Source organism: Parasteatoda tepidariorum, chromosome 11 (genome assembly GCF_982258835.1).
Source record: "Parasteatoda tepidariorum strain Cologne lab strain chromosome 11, Ptep-v5.0, whole genome shotgun sequence".
Classification (NCBI taxonomy): domain Eukaryota; kingdom Metazoa; phylum Arthropoda; class Arachnida; order Araneae; family Theridiidae; genus Parasteatoda; species Parasteatoda tepidariorum.
The window spans coordinates 49,103,585-49,125,388 of NC_141765.1; the positions used below are offsets into that span (position 1 = coordinate 49,103,585).

Sequence of the window (21,804 nt, forward strand, 5' to 3'; positions counted from 1 at the left end):
GATTTTTTTACGAAGCAAATTCATTCATTCCCTGAGTCATTTGATTAATTATTTTCCTTATTATTTCTCTCTTTTAAGTTTCAAAAAGAATCTTATTTGAACAATTTGTGTACCTCTACGACCTTTTGAATAAAAACACAACTAATTATTCAAAAATGTATTTATATCTTACAAAACGAGTCTTTAACAATATTTAAATACTGCTCACGTACATGTGCTACATCAATTAGTTATTAATCAAAAAAGTTAAGAACGTACTATTCGAATCTAAAATAATGCGATTATTGCAAGTAAAAATGAAAATGTTTTTTTTTCTATCCTGTTTTTTTGCATGCACGAAACTTGTATGAAAACTTCTAACAACTGTTTTGCTTCCATTGTAATTTTATCAAAAGCATTGAGTAATAGTTTATTTTAATTGCATCATATAATTAAATAATCAAAATAGAAATGTATGAAAAAACAATTATTACAATAATTTTATTTTAATTGCTTTATCTGACCAACTTCAATCAAATACTTAAAATAGAAACGTATGAAGAAAACAATTATTGCAATAACTTTATTTTAGTTGCATTATCTAACCAACTTCAATTAAATACTTAAAATGAAAACGCTTGAAACAAAATATATAATGATCTGGAACTATATGTACTTTATTTAGTAACAATGAAGTGGAAGTTAATTTTATGAATAGTTAATTTCGTTTAAAACATTTTTCTAGTTTATATATTTTTTAATTTAGGAAAGGGATAATAAATATTAAATTTCTTGATATCGAATGTAGTTTTATTTCCCATTTTATCACTGCAAATAAAAGTTAGGGCTGAAAAGTTAGATTTTAACAAAATGAAACGAATCTTTGTTGTATGTTTGTAAAAGATACGTTTGCATATTATTTCGGAAAATTCAAACTAAATCTCTAACTCTACTATGTAAACTCTAATATAATTTTTAGATTCCGTTTAACTGTTTTTTAAGAAAATTCAACAAATATCAAAAAATTCCATTTCACTATTTTTTACAAAATCTAATGATTTCTATTAACAATAAATCTTTATAACCAATTTTTATAATTTTTCGAGCAAAAAAATTTTTTTTAATACAGTAAAGTACATGAAAAAAAGTGTAAGTTTTAAATATGTTTAAAGAAAAATAATTGAACTATATATACATATATTATATATTAAATGGCAATTAATTATAAAATGTATTTTTATTTTACTTTTCTTTAACAATAAACATTGTCTGTACTCTCACAATTTTAATATCAAAGCTAACAAACTTGAAAACAATTTTTAATAATGAATAAAAATTAAAATGAAAACAATCAGTCTGAATGAAAAAAATGGGCAGGAATAAGAAAATATCTTATAAATAATTATAAATAATTTAATACCAAACAAAAAAAATCTTGATAATGAATGATTAGGACGCTGTTTTTGTTATCGTCGAAACATGCGTATGGACCATAATAAGATTAATTTGTATTTAACTAATTCTCTTTCAACTAAAGCCGTTGAAAAAATGAACTTGCAACCAAATACAAAACACTAGGTCATTTATCTTAGATAGAGAACATCGAGTATAATAATGCATGCAATCTATACTCTAGGGATATTAACGAACCGCAAAGTAAGTCACAGAAATACTATTAAATTTTAAAATGTTCTCAGTAAAAGGCCTGTAGCTTCCGAAGTTGAATAGGATACCAGCTAATAATACTGCATAACTTCCATCAGCTGGAATCCTATTACTTGCTGGTTAATGGCTCAGCTTTGGATGTGTAGTGTGAATCCCAAGCTTATTAAATTGGAGTCTTTCCCGTATTTAACGTTGTTTCTAAAGTTTCAGATGACTTTCTCAAAGAGAGAATGCTCGCTTTATAAAGGAACTTTTGAAAATTCATGAGAAAACTTTTCTCGTGAGGTACTTGCTTGATGTACTGCACCTGCTTCTGGGTTGCTGATAAAAATGTCACTAAAGTGCTATACTTTCTTACAGTTATAGTTTATGGGGAGAGATGTTGCTCTTGCTCGTAAAAAATAAAATGACTTTTTTGGAGATATGTACTTTTGTTGCTTTTTGATAAGAAGGGTTTTGAAAAATATGTGAGTATACAAATTTTTTTTCTTTTATGTTGTAAAATTATATAGGAAACAGAAAACAGAAGCTGAATTTGAGTGAAAATGATAACTTTATGATTTTTCTGTTAAATTAAAAGATTAAAAAAACCATTCGAGAAAATTTCATTATTTCTTTTAAATAAGCAAAACACTATAGGTACAATGCGTTTGAAAAAAATAAGAAAAGGAATGTGGTTGAAAAATGAGTTTGATATGAAGTTTATATACATTTTTATGAGTTTTTTTAATGCTTACATAACTTTTATATTTCTAATATGAAAAATGCTACGGTTTCTTTTTTAAAATTTGTATGAATTTTTCTTACGTTTATCTTAAATTTCAAATTGAAATCTTTTACATATTAACATATTTGGAAACTGAAAATATTGTCTTATTTACATTTTAATAATTGTTTTTTTTGCCAGTTATTATAGTTAATGAACATAATATTTATAAAAGTCCCTCGGCAGGATATATCTAAACAATTTAGAAGGCAAGATAGCAGAATTTAAAGCAGACTTAGAACATAGAACAGAGAAATAACATGTCTCTTTTTTAAAGGATTTGAATTCTTGGTATGAATATTCAAAATATTAGAGGGAAAGATCTGCGATCTGAAAAATATGCCCATAATAACGTATTTAGTAGAATGGTTAAAATTTCAAATCCCTTAATGTCCAATTCGACACATTTTTGAACTCTTTGACACATTTTGAAAAATTTTGCTTGCAGTTGTGAAACTCGCTTAATCAAAGATCCAGATAAAAATAACTTTATATGTATTTATACAAAAAAAAGACTAAACTCAGTGGCGCGAGAGCCCATAGAGGGCCAAGACCTACTGTACCCATCTCAGTTTTCTTGGCCTTGGGCTCTGGGGTGCAGGAGCAGATGTTCCGGTTAAATGGTCAGCCGACCGCGAAACCCCCAGCGTTTAGTCCCCAAGCATGCTTGATCCTCATTTTTCGACCCACTGAAGGGATGAAAGGCTGAGTCGACCTTGCCCGGCCCGAGGATTGAACCCAGGACCTGCGGCACGGGAGCGCGAAGCGCTACCACTCAGCCACCGGACGTATGTATTTATACAAATCTTTTTAAATTCAATTTAGTAATGGTAAAAAAAAATATTGAGCTGTAAGGTATAAAAAAGGTTACTTTTTCAAAATTATGTAAATTTGAGTGTCATCAAACCGGTTTCTGAGTAATTAAATTTACAAAATGTCTTGATAAAATTTAGATTTTTAAGAAAAGTATTTGACCCATATCACCAAAATTGTGATATAGGGTCATTTAAAGTAACATAGATAATATGATGCAAATACTTGCGTTTATTCTAGTGCGAAAACTTTTTGACAATTATTAAATTAAGCAAAAGGAGATTAGTTATAAAAATATTTTGTCTGTTACATTTTGTAAGATTTCGAGATCGAAATCCGTCGAGAAAAAGACGCGTCTAATTTGAAAAAAGCACGATCTTATATCAATTATTTTAATATGATTTCCCTTATATACAGAAGAAGTACTCTACATACAGAGAAAGTACCACTTTTAGCTTGCTGTGAATGCAATTAATTTTTTAGAGTAAATTGAATAAGTTTGAGGATATTATTTAACAAGTGACTAAGAAGAGAGCAAACTTAAATGAATTTTGACAGAACTTGCTCTTGTACACTCACTATATTTTGTAAACTCGAAAACAAATTTTTAACTTTACATATATATATATATATATATATATATATATATATATATATATATATATATATATATATATATAGTAATCATCACTACTACGACGTATTTATCAACAATGTATTTCACTATAAATTTGAGCAATGTAGATAAATGTAATTAAAAAGATACATACATATTTCCCTAGTCTCAACTTTGTCACGTGAACTGAAGAACATAATAGATTTGGGAGTATATACTACTTAAGAAAGACAAATATCTAAGATTTGCGTGATTAGAAATATTTATTTTCTAGAAAAAGGCCACAAATGGAAATTAAACTGACGTCTAGGCTTTTTGATTTGCACGAAAGAAAAGATTTGCTGTAGCGAATTTCTACTCTGTAAATGGATGTAGACATTGACATTAAACATAATGCATTTCTAGTTTACTGAAAAAGATTTTGTTAACTCACACTGAAGCATAATTTATGTGAAACTCACGTGTTTTCTTGTATTTTGAAATTGCCGTTTTTTTCCCTTTGTATGCCTATAATACGTAAGCGTAATTCAGTATTCATTTTTACAAACCATTATCAAAATTAATATTTATAGGACTCATTTATCGATTAGTTCCGTGCAATGATAATATTGTTCTTGAAAATTAATTAACTGATTTAGAAGGAAAAATACTTTCTTTTCTTCTCGTCATTTTATCCAAATATTTTACACATACATTAACGAGACATTTTCCTTTAGATATTAAGCAAAATAGTAGTTTTACTTTCTTTACAATAGATTAAAACAGTAAAATTTAACTGATTTATGCGGAATATGTTGTTAAATATTTAAACTAAAGAAATATTAATTTTTTTGAATTTAAAGTATAAGCTTATTTTCAAGTAGTTTTTCCGAACTCCTTATTTTTTTTAACTATTTTAATTCTTCCATTTTAATCATTTTACCATCACTTTTAATCATTTTACCATCACTTTTAATCATTTTACCATCATAACCATCAATTTTTCACTAGCGTTGCACCTCTTTTTTTGAAAATGAACTGAAAGTATTCGCTCTTTCAGAGAATATATTATAATATTTAAGTACCGTTAATTTTCATAGACTACACTGTAAAAATTCTGGATCAATTCACAGTATGAAGTACCAACACTTTGGTTGCATCATCCGTAAAATTCATTTTTACGGTAAGATAATATGCCATAGTTTTTTGACATTAATTTAATTAATTAGAGCGATTCATTTATTTTATGGTAGTTAATACTGCAAAAAGTAAGGAATATCAGATTCGTTGCTCCGCAACATGCTGCTGTACAAACTGAATTATAAGGTATAAAGTACCAACGCCCTGAAAGCCGGTGCCTTTTACCTCAATTTGATATGGAAATTTTTACAGTGTATGACCAGGTATAATGTGTTTACACTATATGCAGGCATTGACTTTACAAACTATTTTAAAATGTGATTCAAGCATAGTAGTTTTTAACTATATATCATCAGAAATGAGTAAAAATACATCGCTATAAAGATGCTCAGTATTCATTTCCACCTTTATGGTATAAAATTAAATTTTTCTTACATATTTTCAAGTTTTTATAGCAGCTAGTTTAACTAAGACTGTCTACTTACTATAATCCGCAATGAATATAAAATACTTCCACCACATAATTCGCCTTGAACTTTCTACGAAGCAATTTACGCGATTATCTAATTCATCATACCTAATAATAACTTTTTACAGAGCATTATTTTACTAACGGTCAACTTGCAAATCCTTAAATATACTTAGGATTATTCTCTTATAAATATTAGAATGGCTTCGATTTTATTGCAGCAGCTATATTTGAGAACATTCATTAATCACATACCTGGTGATTTGTCGATTAAAGGTGTTTCAGTAGAAGATCAAATAACTGAGGATTGAAGAAAAAGCCGTCTACTTTTCTCTATCGCCATTCGAGAATCATTCTATAAAATTTTAATGATGTTTCTCCGCCTTAGCCCTAAGAGGGACCTATTATTCACGTTGAGTCATTAACGTCATACTAGAATAGGCGACTTAGCTGATTTTCGTGAAGTTTCTTTGCCATAGGAGTAGCGCCAATAAATCATAAAACTTTGCACCGAAACATTCATTGAGAAGAATGCTAGAGAATAGGTGAAAATTTGAGAAGTATGAGCATTCCAGAATATGGAAACGCTATTACCGTCCACCACTTGCCTCATTTCTCAGAGAGTGTCATTTTTATGGCCAATTGGGAGTGTTTCTCAACTTTTTATGCGATTTTTTGCAACATTTAGGAGAGTAGAAGCAATTTTGAGTGAGATTCCTGCTTAACACAATAAATCAATAAAGTGAAATTCGTACATTTTGAATTTTTCGTGATATTGTAAACAATAAGGCAAATAAGCAATAAAGCTTTTTCACATTTTTAATTTTCCCTAAGATTTAATTTTAAATTGAGACAGCCATATATATCTTAATAATCCTCAAATTTTATATACAACTTATTGAAGTACACAAATACTTTTTGAGGTAAAATTTTATAACTTTAAATTAAAATTTTTTTATTTGAATTCAAGTGTATTATCTAGTATTATATTATTTACTAAAACTTGGCACGAATATTAAGAAAAACTAACATATTAAATGGGAAATATAGAGGAATGGAAACAGGCAGTTCAAAATCTCATTAGTTGCTTAGTTTCAATTAGATATTTTTTCATTATTCTTATTTTATAATACTTATAAAAGCTCAATTTTAGGAATAAACTACTAATTAAATATAATATTGATATTTTGCATCAAGCATCGAAACTTAATTGGAAAAAATACCAAAAACTGCAATTAGTTATTTTTATTTTAGTTATAAAATACAAAAAAAAAAATAGTTTAGTTAACTAGTCCGTAGTTTTTTTTTCTATACATATATATCGAAACACACATACGAAATTCAGAAAAAGAACAAAAAATACACAATTATCTATGTTATAATTAAAATAGGTGATTTTTTATACCATTATAACTACAGTTTTTGAAAGAGAAAAAGTTTATAGATTTATTTAATGTAAAAAAGACGAAAATTGATATTTTAATCAAAATTTGCTTGAAAAAGATAGCCGAGTACCTTAACTTCATTTTATTATAAAAGTAATTAAAAATTTATGAATATATGAATTGTTAATCAAAATATAAAGCTTTATTTAATATATAAATAATAATTAATTAGTAATGTATAGAATGGAAGATTTGAGAGTGCACCGAATATTTGTAATTGTATATGAAAACAATCAGCTCCTTCTCATTAATGATTTATTCTTGAAAAAAGGTTTAATTTCATCATTTTAAATAAATTTGAAATAAATTATTACTTATCATTTTTGTACTGAACATTTTTAAAAAAGTGAACCTTTAGATATTATTCACTTAAATCTCGCTTAAATGTTATAAAAATTAATAAATGATGAGGTAAAAAATATAAAACTAGATCTTCTATCAACTAAATATGAAAAAAATCAGCATACTATCATGTATCATTTGTTTATTTACTTATTGTTTTTATTTCTGAAATATTCTGAACATTCCAAATATTCACTTAGTGTTTGGAAATGTTTTCTAAACTATGTATTCGTGTACATTTTAACAATGTGCATGCATTGTTACACTGTGTTGCGTATAAGACAAGAGTTTGAATTATTTCAAACCCTTCTGACACTAACGACTTGCTCTTAATCTGGTTTGTATCATTAATTTAAAATGCTCTACCGATATTCCATTGTGTTCAAAATCTACAGTTCCTACAGGAGCAAACATTCAGATTTGTGGGTGTTTCCTTCTTCACATAATTAAAAAGTTTATTTATTTTAAAACTAAATGTCTGAAAAATAATCTCAAAATCGTAATGCAGATATAAAAGTTTGTAAATAAGCCCTTTAAAATGTTGTAAACTACTCGCAAGATATAAAACATCAATTTTCAAAAAACATTTTAGTTTTTTTTATCAATATAGCTTTCAGAATATTTTTCACTCTGTAATTTTCACTGTAGCTGATTAGCACGTTCCATACATTTATATGTATTATTATTAACTTTTTGGAAATAAAGACAGATGTTAATAAAAGTTATAATTTTTTAAAATTAGATTACGTTAAAAAGGGTTATTTTTTCATTTTATTAAATTGTTAAAGAAATTAAAGATTTTTTCATGTTATATATGTATATTAAACTTTAAAATTTAAGGATTATCAAGTTTTATTAACTGCACATAAGCTGTATGTACATAGAACCCACAATAATAGCTAAAAAAAACTTAGAAACAAGGAAATAAATAAAAGAAAATTGAAAAAAAAAAAAAGATTTTGAAAGAGGCAGAAAAAGGTATTGAAAAAAAATAATTGAAATTAAAAAGAATTTAAATTGAAATTAATATATATATATATATATATATATATATATATATATATATATATATATATATATATATATATATATATATATATATATATATATATATATATGAATGATATTACGAAAATGATTCAAAATTTGTCAAACTGATAAAATTATTACTTTCATTGGTTTCATGTGGTACGAACTTAATGAAGCACATTTATTTTGCTTAATGCCATTTATCTGTCCCGCAGTGGACTGATCGTTAAGACACGGTTCCCAGCAGATCACCGAAGTCAAGCATCACTGGCTGAGGTCAGTGTGCTGGTGGGTCACCACTTGGATCAGTCTGCGTAGGAACCGAGGGTGTGCGGTATTGGTCATCTTTAAACTGTGCTACCGTAAAGTGCTCGACTTCACGCGCAGGTCGTCGGACTACCGAAGCGGGGGTGCCATCCCCTCCGCAGAGGATCAAAATTGTGATGGCATGTCTTCGGATCATCCTCCGGGATGTTTTCCAGACCGTCGCCAATAGCCCATTGTGCAGCTCTAGTGCGACGTAAATTAACAGCATCAACAACAGCCACATATCTTTTAACATACTTGATTAGTTTGAATGGAGAAAAAGTGGATGAATGAGTGCTCAGTTACAGTCATTGCCTGGAATCAAGCATGAAAAATTGCTTGTCAAGCGAGTGCATTAATGTATCGACTTCTACAGCAGAGCAAACTGTTTGGAAAGGAAGCAAAAAAAAAAATTATCAGAGAACTCCAAGACTTTATTCAGATGAAACATAATACAGGGTGATTTAACTATAACAATTGGGATTTCGTGTTTTGTTAAATACTGTTAAAATCAAGTGGTTTTGTCAAAATTAATAACATGAAGATCAAAGATTACTGAATTGTCAGAAATGGGATTTTTTTAGAGTATCCTAAACAAATAATCCACCCATAAATTATATTAAGATACATATAATTATTACTGTTACTTATGTAAAAATGTTAAGGGAAATATCATTTATGAAGAACTAAATTTCTCAGCAATTTCGACTACGCGTTCATTTTATTGTAATGATTTGCTTTTAAGGCTATAAAATATTGTCCTGCTTTATTTTCTGTGAAAAACATATTAAAATTCTTACTTATAGTTTAAGTTGCACGGATAAAAACAATCTATGTAAACCGCGATATTAATTGAGTGGAATTTCTAAATGTATTGTTCTAACTGGGCGTAAACAGTTAGCCAGAAGGTATAACCAGTAACAGAATTGATACAATTGTTTCAGAGAAGAATGGTACATAGTTTGTTTCTAATTTAATAGATATCAATAGCGATAGTATTATGGATTTAAATAAATATAAAGCAGATATATACATACAGATTATTTTCTCAATTAAACAGCAATTGCTTTTCAAGAATGTTTCTAAAAACTATATCACGAAACAGTACAATTTTAAAAGTTAAACAGCAGGATAAAATTTCGTGATCTGCTAGAAATTACGGCAAATTCAGGTATTTTCTGGAAGCTTAATATTTCTGGAAACTCTTGGGTTTAAACATGTTCTAAATTTTGAGTTCAAACTTTTTGTTTATTTATATTAGTAATATGATTATATGTTTTTAATAGTTTTATTGACAAAAAAACTATATTTTTGTTTTTATAATTACATAATTGCATTTTTTGATATTTTATGCTTAAGAGCGAGAAATATTGCTAGTATTTAAAATTAATTTTCGCCAGGAATTAATCAACTACCAACTCAATTCCTTTTAAAGAGTGTTAGTATTTTTCTTTTCTTTGCAACTTGATGGAGTTACAACACCGGCTTAAAAATTTGCTTTTCATCCTTGAATTATTGTAGAAATATCTCCTACTTAGCCCTATGGCCACTATATTTTTTTTTAAGAATTGTTTCAATCGGATGTAAAAAAGTTCTTACTGATTCTTAAGTAAAATGACCTCCTAAATTAGAATAATATGCATTTTCTTCCCAGACCTTTAAAAAAATAGCTGTTTTTCTATAAAGCCATTTTTCCAAAAATGTAACTAAAGTGACTTTAATTTTTTTTTTAGTTTGAAACTTTTACATTTCAACTTTTAGTTACTAATTTATAGTGCTTTACCATTCTTGTTGCAGTGTTAAACGTTAAAGTTAAGCCACATTATCGTACAATCAAGTTTACGAAGTACAACAATATGATTCAGAACAGTGCGATAATTTCGACAAACTTTTCAATATGCTCTTAGTTCAAAGTTTTTAAAAATAAATAGTGAGAGGCTCGCGAATTTTTGAAAAATTGCTTTTAAAGGATTTAAAAAAAGCACTTGTAATAAACGCTAATAAAAAAAATCATGCATTTCTAATTTTTAAGAAAGGAGGCAAATGTGGACAGTAACAAGAAGAATCAATATAATGTAACAGGTATTTTAATGGTGGTAAAATAGTTTCCTGCTATATTTAAAAGAAATCAAAACATGTTAAACGCATGTCACACAAAACACATTACATTTAAGATACGTTGAAAGATTTTACATAGATGATAAGAAAGCTTGATTTTGTACCTCTTTTTAAAACGGAAAGCACTCTAGTAAGTATTTCACCTATTAAAGCAACACTGTAAAAAATTCCTAATCAAATTACGGTTTAGAGCATAGACAATTTGGGTGCATCATCTATGAAATCCATTTTTACCGTAAAATAGTTTACCGTAATTTTTAGTAATATTTATTTATCATTAAAAAACTTTACAGTAATTATTACTGTAAAAATTACGGATTATCAGATCCTTTGTTTTGTAACATGTTCCGGCAAAAACTAATTTGGACAAAGTACTGGCAATCTGAGTTCCGAAACCTTTTGCTATACCAAGATCAGGAATTTTTTACGGTGTTCGTAAAATCGGTTAATTGATTGCATAGGTTGTAAAAAACGAAAATTGATTTTAAATTGTGATTCAAGCAAACAATTTTATAATTTATACAGCTTTCTCGATATAACATACTATAAAATGTTAATACGAATCTTTAGATTTCGCATGAAATCAAAAATGTTTTTTTTTTTATTTGCTTGGAAAATTGAGAAAGATTGACAGTAAAGTATTTAAAAAACAATTTAATTCATGTTTTAGTAGCTATTTTATTAATAATTTAAAACACATTTCTTAAATGCATTTTGCGTATCTCGAAAAATAAATAAATGAAAAGAATGTCAATAGTAAATAAATTTTCAATAATGTCTTCCGTTCGGATAACCATGAAATGATTTTTTATTTTAGCTTCTTTTTCTTGTATTCGAAATAAGTAAAAAAAAAGTGAAATTCTATTTCTCTAAATCAACGTTTGAATGTAGCAAACAATTTGCCTTTTACAGCGCATTGGGTTTCATCCGAATTTTCCCGTTTTACTTCCATTTTCTTCCCGTTTTTTACGGAGATGCTCTTGTCCATTTACTGAACAGACGCATCGAACATTTGCATTCATTTAAAAAGCAGACGCCGTCAATGTTTTTCGCTCAAGTAAATACTTTTAGTCTTATCAAAAACTTCAACCTCGCCTTGTTTTGATTTTAACACTTACTTGTTCTTTCTTCATTCTCTTTTATATTTTCTTTAGCTTTTTTTTGATTAAGGAGGAAAAAAATATTCCCGACAAAAGCTTAAATAAAATTACAAAATATCATATGTTTCGATGATGAGAATTTTACCTTTACTGATATTTTCTGTTGAGTGATTTTTTTCGGAATTATATAAATTTGTTTGGTTCTAATTGAAAAAATCTAAACACAGAAAACAATCTAATCTAAACAAAGAAAATCTAAACACATTTTCAATATACTTTTTTAAATGTGTAAATTAAAGGGATCAAATTTAAAATTAAGTTCCGTCAATTTGTGTGGCTTGCTTTTTAACATATAGGAGCTAAACTGCATTGTTTTGTGGAAAAAAATAGTCCGCTTTAAAAATTGAATTGACTTTGTGGTGTTGACTTGATTAACCTATCATAATGATTTATGGCCCTTAAATGAATGAACTTCTATTAATTTTATCTATCTTGATCTGGTTTCGACTTGCTCAAAATCATAATATCCCTACAAGCTCTTAGGTTTTACTTTTGAATATAACATTTAAAAGAATAAACTGAAATAGTTTTTTAAACAATTCAATAAGCTATGACAACTTTATTATAGTTTTGATAGCTTATGGTGATGGTTTGAAGTTAATTAATGCCGTTTTGTGTCTATTACTTCCATGAAAAACTATTACGCAAATTCATTTAATTTACAGTTATTACCAGAATTAAGCAGTAATTTACTAACTAAGATATTTACTGTTAGTAAATATCTTAGTTCCTGACTATATAACTGTTATTAAATACCTTACCATTATTAAATACATTATTAATTTACAGTCAGTAAATATATTAACACTGGTAGGTATTTAAATTTTTGTTTTTACGGTTTGGTTTCTTTGCTATACATATATTTATAAACGAAGAAAATTTAATATTCAAACTTGTTTATTTGTAGATAATTACAAGCAGTAATATTAATAAACTTCAACATATGTTTATTATATTGTATTATTTATTTCAATGAAAATTAAAATATATTTGATTTTAAGGTTCACAGTTAGGCAACACAGTTTTGAAAGATAAAAATACGTTTTAATAGAATAGACTGAAGTGCTTCTAAAATATGAAGATTCAAACAAGTTTGTTTCTGAATTTCATTACTCTAAGGTTTGTTTATTGTTAGAGTCACTATTGTTGTTGATACAATTGATATCAACAATTTAAATTTTGTCAGTTAAAATTGTATATTATCAGAGTACAAGTATTTGCGTTAGCATGTTTTGTCTTTTTCAGTGGGACACGTCAAAAGCAAATTAGTGGAGTTCTTGTATGACGATAAAAACTAAATAATATTAAATAGAATCCTCTGATTGTAGAGTTTAGAGACCAGAAAGGTGTTTTTCGATATATATATGTGTAAAAATAATTTTGTATATAATAAAAAGCTAATAATTGGTAATAATGTAATTACTTTTATACTCGGATGTCTTTGAGTAGGAATTTATGCATTTCTAGTGAATGGTTGACAGGAAACCTGAAAATTTGTAGACAGTGTCAAATAGTTTAGTAAAATTCAATGACATTTTTTATACGCAAAATTCTGAATATTTTAAAGGGGGAAAATAAATTTTTCAACTTAAAAACCAATCAGATAAATTTATAAATCAGTTTATTTGCTTTCAATCGAATGATTTGAATAATATTTTGCATTTGGAACAAAATGCAACGTAAATAAAATTATTAAAAAAAGTTAAAATGTTTTACTGAAAAATTTATAGGTTACCTGATAAATTTCCTAATCCAAAACAATCGAATAAATTTTTTGGTATTATTATTAAGCTCAGTAATAACATTATTTAACGTTAAGTATGCCATAAAACAGTTTTTTATGAACTGTGTTGAAACTGTGTTTAATATCATGGTTTACTTTTACTGCGTAATTTATGATTTGTTTTAAAAAGTATCAAATTACAAAAGTACAAAAATCAACTCCGTGTTTAAACAATTCTGTCTAAACAAGAAATGCGAATATTAGTACTTACACTATTAAATGAAAATATTTATTTCCTATTTTTAAAAACTAAGCTCTTACAATTCGAACCTACAATAATAATATCTAGAAAGTAACAGAACTGTTTGAACTGAACGGTTTATTATTAAGCTCATTATGTTACATAATTATTATATAAATTATATTACATAGTTATTAAATCAATTATATTACATAGTTATTATATAAATTATATTACATAGTTACTATTTAAATTATATTACATAGCTATTACCTAAATTACACTACATAGTTATTTTTAAAAAAGTTCAGTTACGATACTATTTAACACTTATTTATCTCAGTTTATGATAAAAACAATTTTTTTTGAACTATGATGAAACTGTGTTTAATATCATGACTTAATTCACCACATAATTCATGATTCATTTTACAGATTCTACAAAATATCAAATTCTGCAAGTACAAAAATCAAATCTGAGTTTAAATAAGTTAGCTTGAACTGGAAATGCAAACATTAGTACTTACACTTTTAAAAGAAGATACTTATTTCAACTAAACTCATTCAATTCGATTCTACAATAAATGTTTTTGAAATATCTAGAAAGCAACGAAACTGTTAAACAGAACAGTTTCAGAAAAGAAACTGTAAAGAAGAGAAAAAAAACTGAACATCAATTAGCTATTTTTTCACGAAATTTATAAAATAGTTCACCTAAAAATAAAATCTTCTTTTTGCTGTATATCTCCAATTTTTTTATACTTTTTTGCCTCGGGTGACAACTCGATTCGAGAAACATTTTATAAGCGTTTCAGTTTCCACTTTAACTGGAGACAAATTTTATAGATATAAGAACCACTTTTCTGTCCTACTTTTGTTATTGGTAGAGGAAAAAAATACACATCTATTTTAAACACGTTTATGGTGTGTCATTTAGGATTTTGTTATTTTAGGTGTCGTAAACTGATAATTCCACTAAGTAAAATATGAATCATTCGGGAGTTTTAATAAAAAATAAATAAATAACGTAGATGATGATAAGAATTCAGTATTTTGCTTCGTAGGTAGTGAATAAATTGAATATAAAAACTTTGTTACTAAGATCTTTTTATGAAAACTATAATTATTAAAATGTTATTTAAAATTTTATAGATATAAGAACCACTTTTTTGTCCTTTGCTTATTATTGGTAAAGGAAAACAATACACATCTATCTTAAATAGGTTTATTGTGTTTCATTTTGGATTTTTTTATTTTAGTTGTTGAAAGCTGATCATTCCAATAAGTATAATATTTACTATTCATGACTATTCTTAAAAAATAAATATGTAATGTAGATGGAGATAAGAATTCGAAATTTTGCTTTGTGTCTGTTAAATAAATATAACACGAAATCTTAGTCACTAAGATCTTTTTATGAAAATTGCAATTATTTAAAATTATTAAATACTGAAAATGGTTTTAGCCATTAAATTTAGTCCATCTACTGTAAACTGACCGTGAGTTAGATGCTGTGTTGCATAAAATTATTTTATTGTAAATAAAGAGGTTATATCTATTGAAACACTTTAATAGAAACAACCTCAAACACTTTAGTTTATAAATTTGATTAAAAAGTCTTATCCCATTGGACACTGAATTTCTATATAAAAAAACGAGAAAATTGAAATAACTTAGCGTTTTTTACAACAAAATACAATTGACAATTTTATAGAAACTAATGTGCCTTAAAACTTTGCTTCTTATTAACAAAACGATCAAAATATTTATGATACTTTACTTAGTTCCAGTGTTGTCACTAAAATATACTGAATAGTCAAAAAGTGCCCTTGAGGTCCATTTTTTCGAAATTATCATTGCTTCACACTTGAAAATAATCGATCCCTTTTGGAATTCAGATATTTTTAAACCTTAAAAACAGGACATACATTTTTATTTGAGTTTAATTATGGAAAAATAGTTTCTGTATATCAAATTAAATCTAAAAGGAAATCATACAAACTCGTTCCCTGCTACAACAAGCAACTCAATTTCTTTAAAATGTCCAGTTTTTTTTAATATGTTAGTGAACTTTTCATTAAAAAAAATTCAATACGTTTTGAAATTAAAAAGCGTACTAATATTTCAATTAAACATATATTTTCATTTCACTTCTAAATTTTAGATTTAAATTTTTCTTCTATATTTTGGCAATTACCGATTCCACCGAATATGAAGAGCATTTTATGCTATGTGTTTTGAACATAAATTAGTGTTAAACCAACTGTAATTCAACGTCAACTTGTAAATATCGTATTGTGTATTGTGATAAAATGTATTGAGAGATGGAAAGGTGAGAAAATGGGTTTGAAAGTTCGATGATGGGTGTACCTATGTCCATGACGATTCACGGTGTTACATTGCTAATTATGCTACTAATTAATGTTACTAATCTGTTACTAATGATGGTTTGTTTGCAAAAGTAATTGAAACCGAAACTGACGAGTATGAAAAGCGTTTTACACTACGTTTTTTGAACAAAAAGATTGTTAAACCATCTGAAATTTATCGAAAACTTATGACGATAAATCGTGAAAATGCAATGAGTGATGAAATAGCGAAATGGTTCGTCATGATGACATATGATGAATGGTTCGTCAGTTCAATGATTGATGTACCAATGTCCATTATGGAGTGAGCATCCCTCTTTTGTCAATGATGATTTGGTTGCAAAAATGATTGAAAAAATTCAAGAAAACATACGGTTCACAATACAAATGCTTTTTGACGAGTTATCACAAGTTTCAAAGATTGTTTTAAATGAAATAGTTGCAAATCGATGACGATGAAAAATGGTGTTCAGCAATGACTGTTGCTAGTGGTAGCATATTTCTTTGAGGAGTGTATAGACAAGGTGATTTTCCTCTATGATGAAAATCTGAACAATGTTGTAAAAGAAGTAGAAAAATAGATTCTGAAATGTTCTTTCACAAAAGTATTAATTTTGTCATAAAAAAACATTTTGTGTTACTTATTCCATAGCAGTACTTAATTTACGGGCGTACGTCGTATGTAAATTAAACATGGTGTATCAACACGATTAGAGTAAGTTTATATTGAATTCTTGCATTAGCCTTAAAAATTGTTATAGAGGTATTGTACACGTAAGACACGTATAGACACGTAAAATACATTCTCATTAAACTATATTTATGAGTAAATGACTCGCGATGCATGAAAACAAGATCTGACATCATCTCAGCTTATTTTTATAAAATATGGTTCCTGAACCCAAATACCACCCTCATCTTTCCTTAACAGCAACCATTTTCTAAGAATAACCCCCCTGTATATCTCACTTTTCAATAATTACATGATTATGGATTTTATTTGAAGAGAGCATAAAGGGTTATTTTTATAGTTCCAATGATGAATTTATATGTTTATTTCAAAACATGAATTGTAGCCAGAAAAGAGGTTTTGGGAGTTTTATCTCATAAATAATAGAACAAAAAAAATAAAAATCTTTGCAAATGATAATTATTTTGCAGGTTGTTATTCGAAATTTTTAAAATTACTTTTTACATATTCCAGTTTACAGCACTATCTTCTTACCCAAGCGCTCTTTAAAAAAAAAGATAAATATTTAGTCATAATTTTATATGTAAGGGGATAAGGGGAAGAGAGGAAGAAGTCCTTGTTAAAAATTCCGGATCAAAACACGGTAGAGGGAATCGATACTCAGAATTATAATTACTACTCTGAAAATTACGGTATAATAATTCACAGCAGAGGTAGTTTTTACAGAAGATGCACTTAAAGTGCTGGTACCTATTTAGTAATTTGATTTAGAATTTTTTTTCAAAATACTGTAAATCTTCCAAACTTTCTCCTGGTAGATTTTTATTTTTTCTGTTAAACTTTATTGAACGGCAAGGCTATGGGAGTGGAAAAGCTAGCATAATGTGTGTTGAAATGAGAAATTTGGGTGGGGGGGGCACTTCTTTACAATTAAAAAAAATAATAATGAGCAATTATAATTTTTTTCAGAACTTCTTAACTTATTTTAGCGATACTTAAATTTCTAGAACCCATTTTCCTCCGACAAATAATGCAAATATTTAGATACAATTTTAGATAAAAGCAGTTGAGAGGGAGAGATCAGGAAGCGAGCATACAGTGTCCCTTTGAGCTTTGTATTGAACTTTGTCGCAGTTAGTAAAAATTTTTACTTAATAGATTTATTTTTTGAGGGTAATAGGAAGAGATGAAACAAACCCGGGAACATAAATTTCTAGAAAAAAGATGGGAAAACTACCAAAGGATCAATATTTTTTTTTTCAATTTGAGAAAGCAAAATCTGCCAAACTCTTCTTAATTGCTACAGTTCTTCTTCGATGTAAAATTCCACCCCTCCCCTACAAGGGCTCAGAAAAATTAATAGTTAAAATAATTATTTCCTCTTTATTGGCGGTCCTGAAAATCTGGCAAAAATGTTAGGAAAACTCCCAGTGGGAGGACTTCCTTACCGCTCAGTTTCAGTCAAATTTTCGTAAAATATTTTTGTCATTAAGGGATGTTTAAAAGGGAAAAAATAGTTTTCCTGCAAGCTGGAATCTGCATTAAATAAGTTAAAAAAATTGCAAAAAAAGCAGACCAAACGGACATTTTTGTTGATCATGAAGGGACAATCTATTTCAGGGGGAAATCTCCCACTTATCTCATTTTTGGCTACAACTGCCAATGAGTCGGAACTTTCAATTCTTCTAAGCCCTTATTAGAATTCGAATGGTAGAAATAATAATTTTTCCTTTTCCCAAATCAAGTTCTCACCCATTAAATAGACAAAAGTTGATAATGATAGGGTTGATAAACACTCTGCTTCCAGAAAACTGTCGCTGATAGGGGTACACGGGGATCATATTAAGATTCTAGTGGCACTTTTACGTAAGAATCAGTAGATACAGTGTCATATTTTTGTTTGCAGTTCAATATGATTAAATAGTTGGAAATAAGTTTCTTAAGAATCTCAGTTACTTAGCTAACTGGTATTTTCATAATTCATTTTACAGCGAGGGTTTTGAAAGAATTTTTTCAGTATTAATATTTTTGAAGCACTTTTACTTTGGATATTAAATTGTAGGTATAATATACCAATATGTTTGGTAGGTGATATAACGATTTAAAAACTCCAAGTTACTACACATGCTAAATTGCAGTTTAATGATACACTATTGTTCCATCAATAATTCAGATAAACTTGTTAGAAAGTTAGCTACGAATTTTTAATCCTTGGGGTCATAAAATTTTTGCATAAAACAAAAGCAATCGTAGAACTTTATATTAGATAGTGAAACTGTTCTTTTACATGGAATTATTCACTTAAATTTTTTAACTTTAATTGACTGAAAAGTTGTAATGCAGTGCTTAGTTTACTTTTCAATTCAATAATTTCCCAAGAAAAATTACTAAATCCTTTTACTTGATTATTAAGTTGAATGATTTAAACTTTTCTGTAATATTTCCTGATCAGTAATTTTAATTAATTACTAATTATTTTATACCCCATGTGATGTATGATAAATGTTGATGACGTAAAATTAAACGTGAACCTTATAAGTTAGTTGGAAGCTTCATTCATACTATTTTTCGTAGGTTTTAATCACGATTTTTTATAAACGGTAAATTTTCAACTTTATCATTCATCAATATCATCAATATTTATCATTCCTACAAAAACAAAGACACACTTCAATAAATTTTTTAAATGTAAATGTATTGTTTTCTTTGACTATTTTATTGCATCTAAAACAACGTATACTATTTGTTTTCATACATTCATTATAAGATAACTTTTGTTTCGCAGATGATGTAGTATTGTCGTTTCTTTTTTCAGTTTGCCATTGCTTATGGAAATGTCCGACCAAATCCAAAAGCCCACAATGTGTGCCAGGATATGAACCCGATGGACAAAACATGTTGCAAGATTCAACTGGTAATTAGAATTTTCTAATATAATGTATTGAATTTATGTAAAATTGAGGAAATATTCTACATGTATATTTAAAATAAAGGAAAATAAGTTATATAGTTTTACTTACAGCATTTTCGTTTTATTTATAAATAAAATATATAGAAATCATTTATCAATCTTTTGATATCAAAAAAAATATCAAATTGCAAATTTTGCAAATACCTATTCATTTTGATTCTGTTTATGATACCGATGTTTCAATTCAATATTTGTAAATTTCGTATCGAAAGCTTCTTACAGTTTTTATGAGTTCTTAATTTTTCTACATAAAGAAAATGTAAAACTGTAATGCTGAAAGAGTGAATCGATTAACAACCTTAATTTTAGAAGCAATTCTAAAGAAAGAAAAAGAAACAGTAAATGAACATAAAAATTAGCTGTAAAAAGTCGAGAAAATAAGCTATTTTGTGCAAAAACTATCTTTAAATTTAAATAAAGTTGTCAAGGGCTTGACATTTGATAATTTTGCACCGTTACATAACAGTATTGGAAATTCTTGGATTTTACTTAATGCTGGGAATAGATGTGATTAAAGATTTCATGTAAACAGAAGTATACAAGAACTGAACTGTTGCTTTTTTTCATGGAAAAAAAATATGATGTAAACATTTATTTCAATTATTAACTTTTGTGATAATTGTGATGGATAGTTGTATATCATGAATTTATAACAGTAAATTTTAACTCCGAATGTCTCGAAATGATTTTGAAGTTAAGAATTAAAAGATTTATATAAGTGATTTTTAAGTTGATTTTTTTAATATGAATCCCAGTCTATTTGGAGGACACTATTATACATTCATAGATACTATAAGACCAATAGTAACCGACCTACCCCCGAAGGAGTTTGCGGATAAGGGTTTCACCCGTTTGCACGTGACTAAACACTACCAAACTACAGAAAAGTAAAAGTACTAAATTAAAAAGATTAAAATACATAGGATAAATCCCAAAATCGAAAAAGTAAAATAAAAATAAAACGGAATAAAGATTAAAAGTGCTTAAAACATCAAAGTGGATAAAATCAACCGACAATAAAAGTGTCAAGAATGCAGGTAAAAACATACAAAAGTAAGGTCAAGTAAAACATCAAATGGTAAAATATGAAAAATCACATTAAAAATAAAAGGACTAAAATAAGCCCAATAGAATAAATAAAATAGTCGACTAAAAGTTCAAGTGTCTCCCTTTCAAGGCTAAGTGCCTCTAAGATTAAAATGTTCTAAGGTAAACCAAAGTATCACTGAGGTGATAACACTCAAAGATGACCCCAGGTAAGACAGAGGGTGCTGAACTTGACCAAGAGCAAGATTTCATTTTGAATGTCCTATGTATAAGGAAGATGCCAGTTTAAGGGGAGAATAAACTCATGGAAACGGCAAGTGCCAGAGTAAAATCCTAAAAGCAGAAATTTAAAACCAGAAAACCTAAAAGCCGAAAGTTTAAAAATAAAACCAGATAAAATTAGTCAGGTGTGCTCGCAGGGGCAAGCAGATCATCGAGGGTATATTCAAGAATTTCGATGATTTTCTCCCTGCAGTCAATATCAGCATAAAGTTGATGTTGAGTGTATTGATCCAATTTTCTGCCACGGATCCTCTGGAATTTGGGACAAAATTTTATGAGGTGGTCAATGTCTTGTACTTTGCCACAAAATTTACAATTTGCTCGTTTATTGAAAAATTTCTGCTGATATATTCCGAAAACTCCGTGGCCCGTTAAGAATTGGTTTAAATAGAAGTTTGACTGCAGGCGAGTAAGTGTGGGATCTTTAAAGAAATTATATGTCTGCCTGCCCTTTGTTGATTCACTCCAATCAATTTTCCATTTATTCATTGTGGCTTGCTTGATGTATCTAATAATGAATGTTCTTTCCACTGGGAGCATCGTTCCCACCCGGCTGAAGCTTGTGGCCTTTTTGGCTTGCTGATCCGCCTCCTCGTTACCTTCAATTCCAATGTGTGCTTTGACCCAGTGAAGTTTAATACTTGGTGTTATAT

General features: G+C 27.8%; 1 protein-coding gene across 2 annotated transcripts in view; it reads left to right on the forward strand.

Moving 5' to 3' along the window:
• The window catches only part of LOC107451042 (carbonic anhydrase-related protein 10-like), a 295,406-nt gene that overhangs the window by 53,794 nt on the left and 219,808 nt on the right, over window positions 1-21,804 (forward strand). For both annotated transcript variants that reach the window (XM_071187499.2, XM_071187498.2), the window contains exon 2: window positions 19,667-19,765. In XM_071187499.2, coding sequence (XP_071043600.1) covers window positions 19,667-19,765 — 99 coding nt within the window. The remainder of the gene's footprint in view (window positions 1-19,666; window positions 19,766-21,804) is intronic.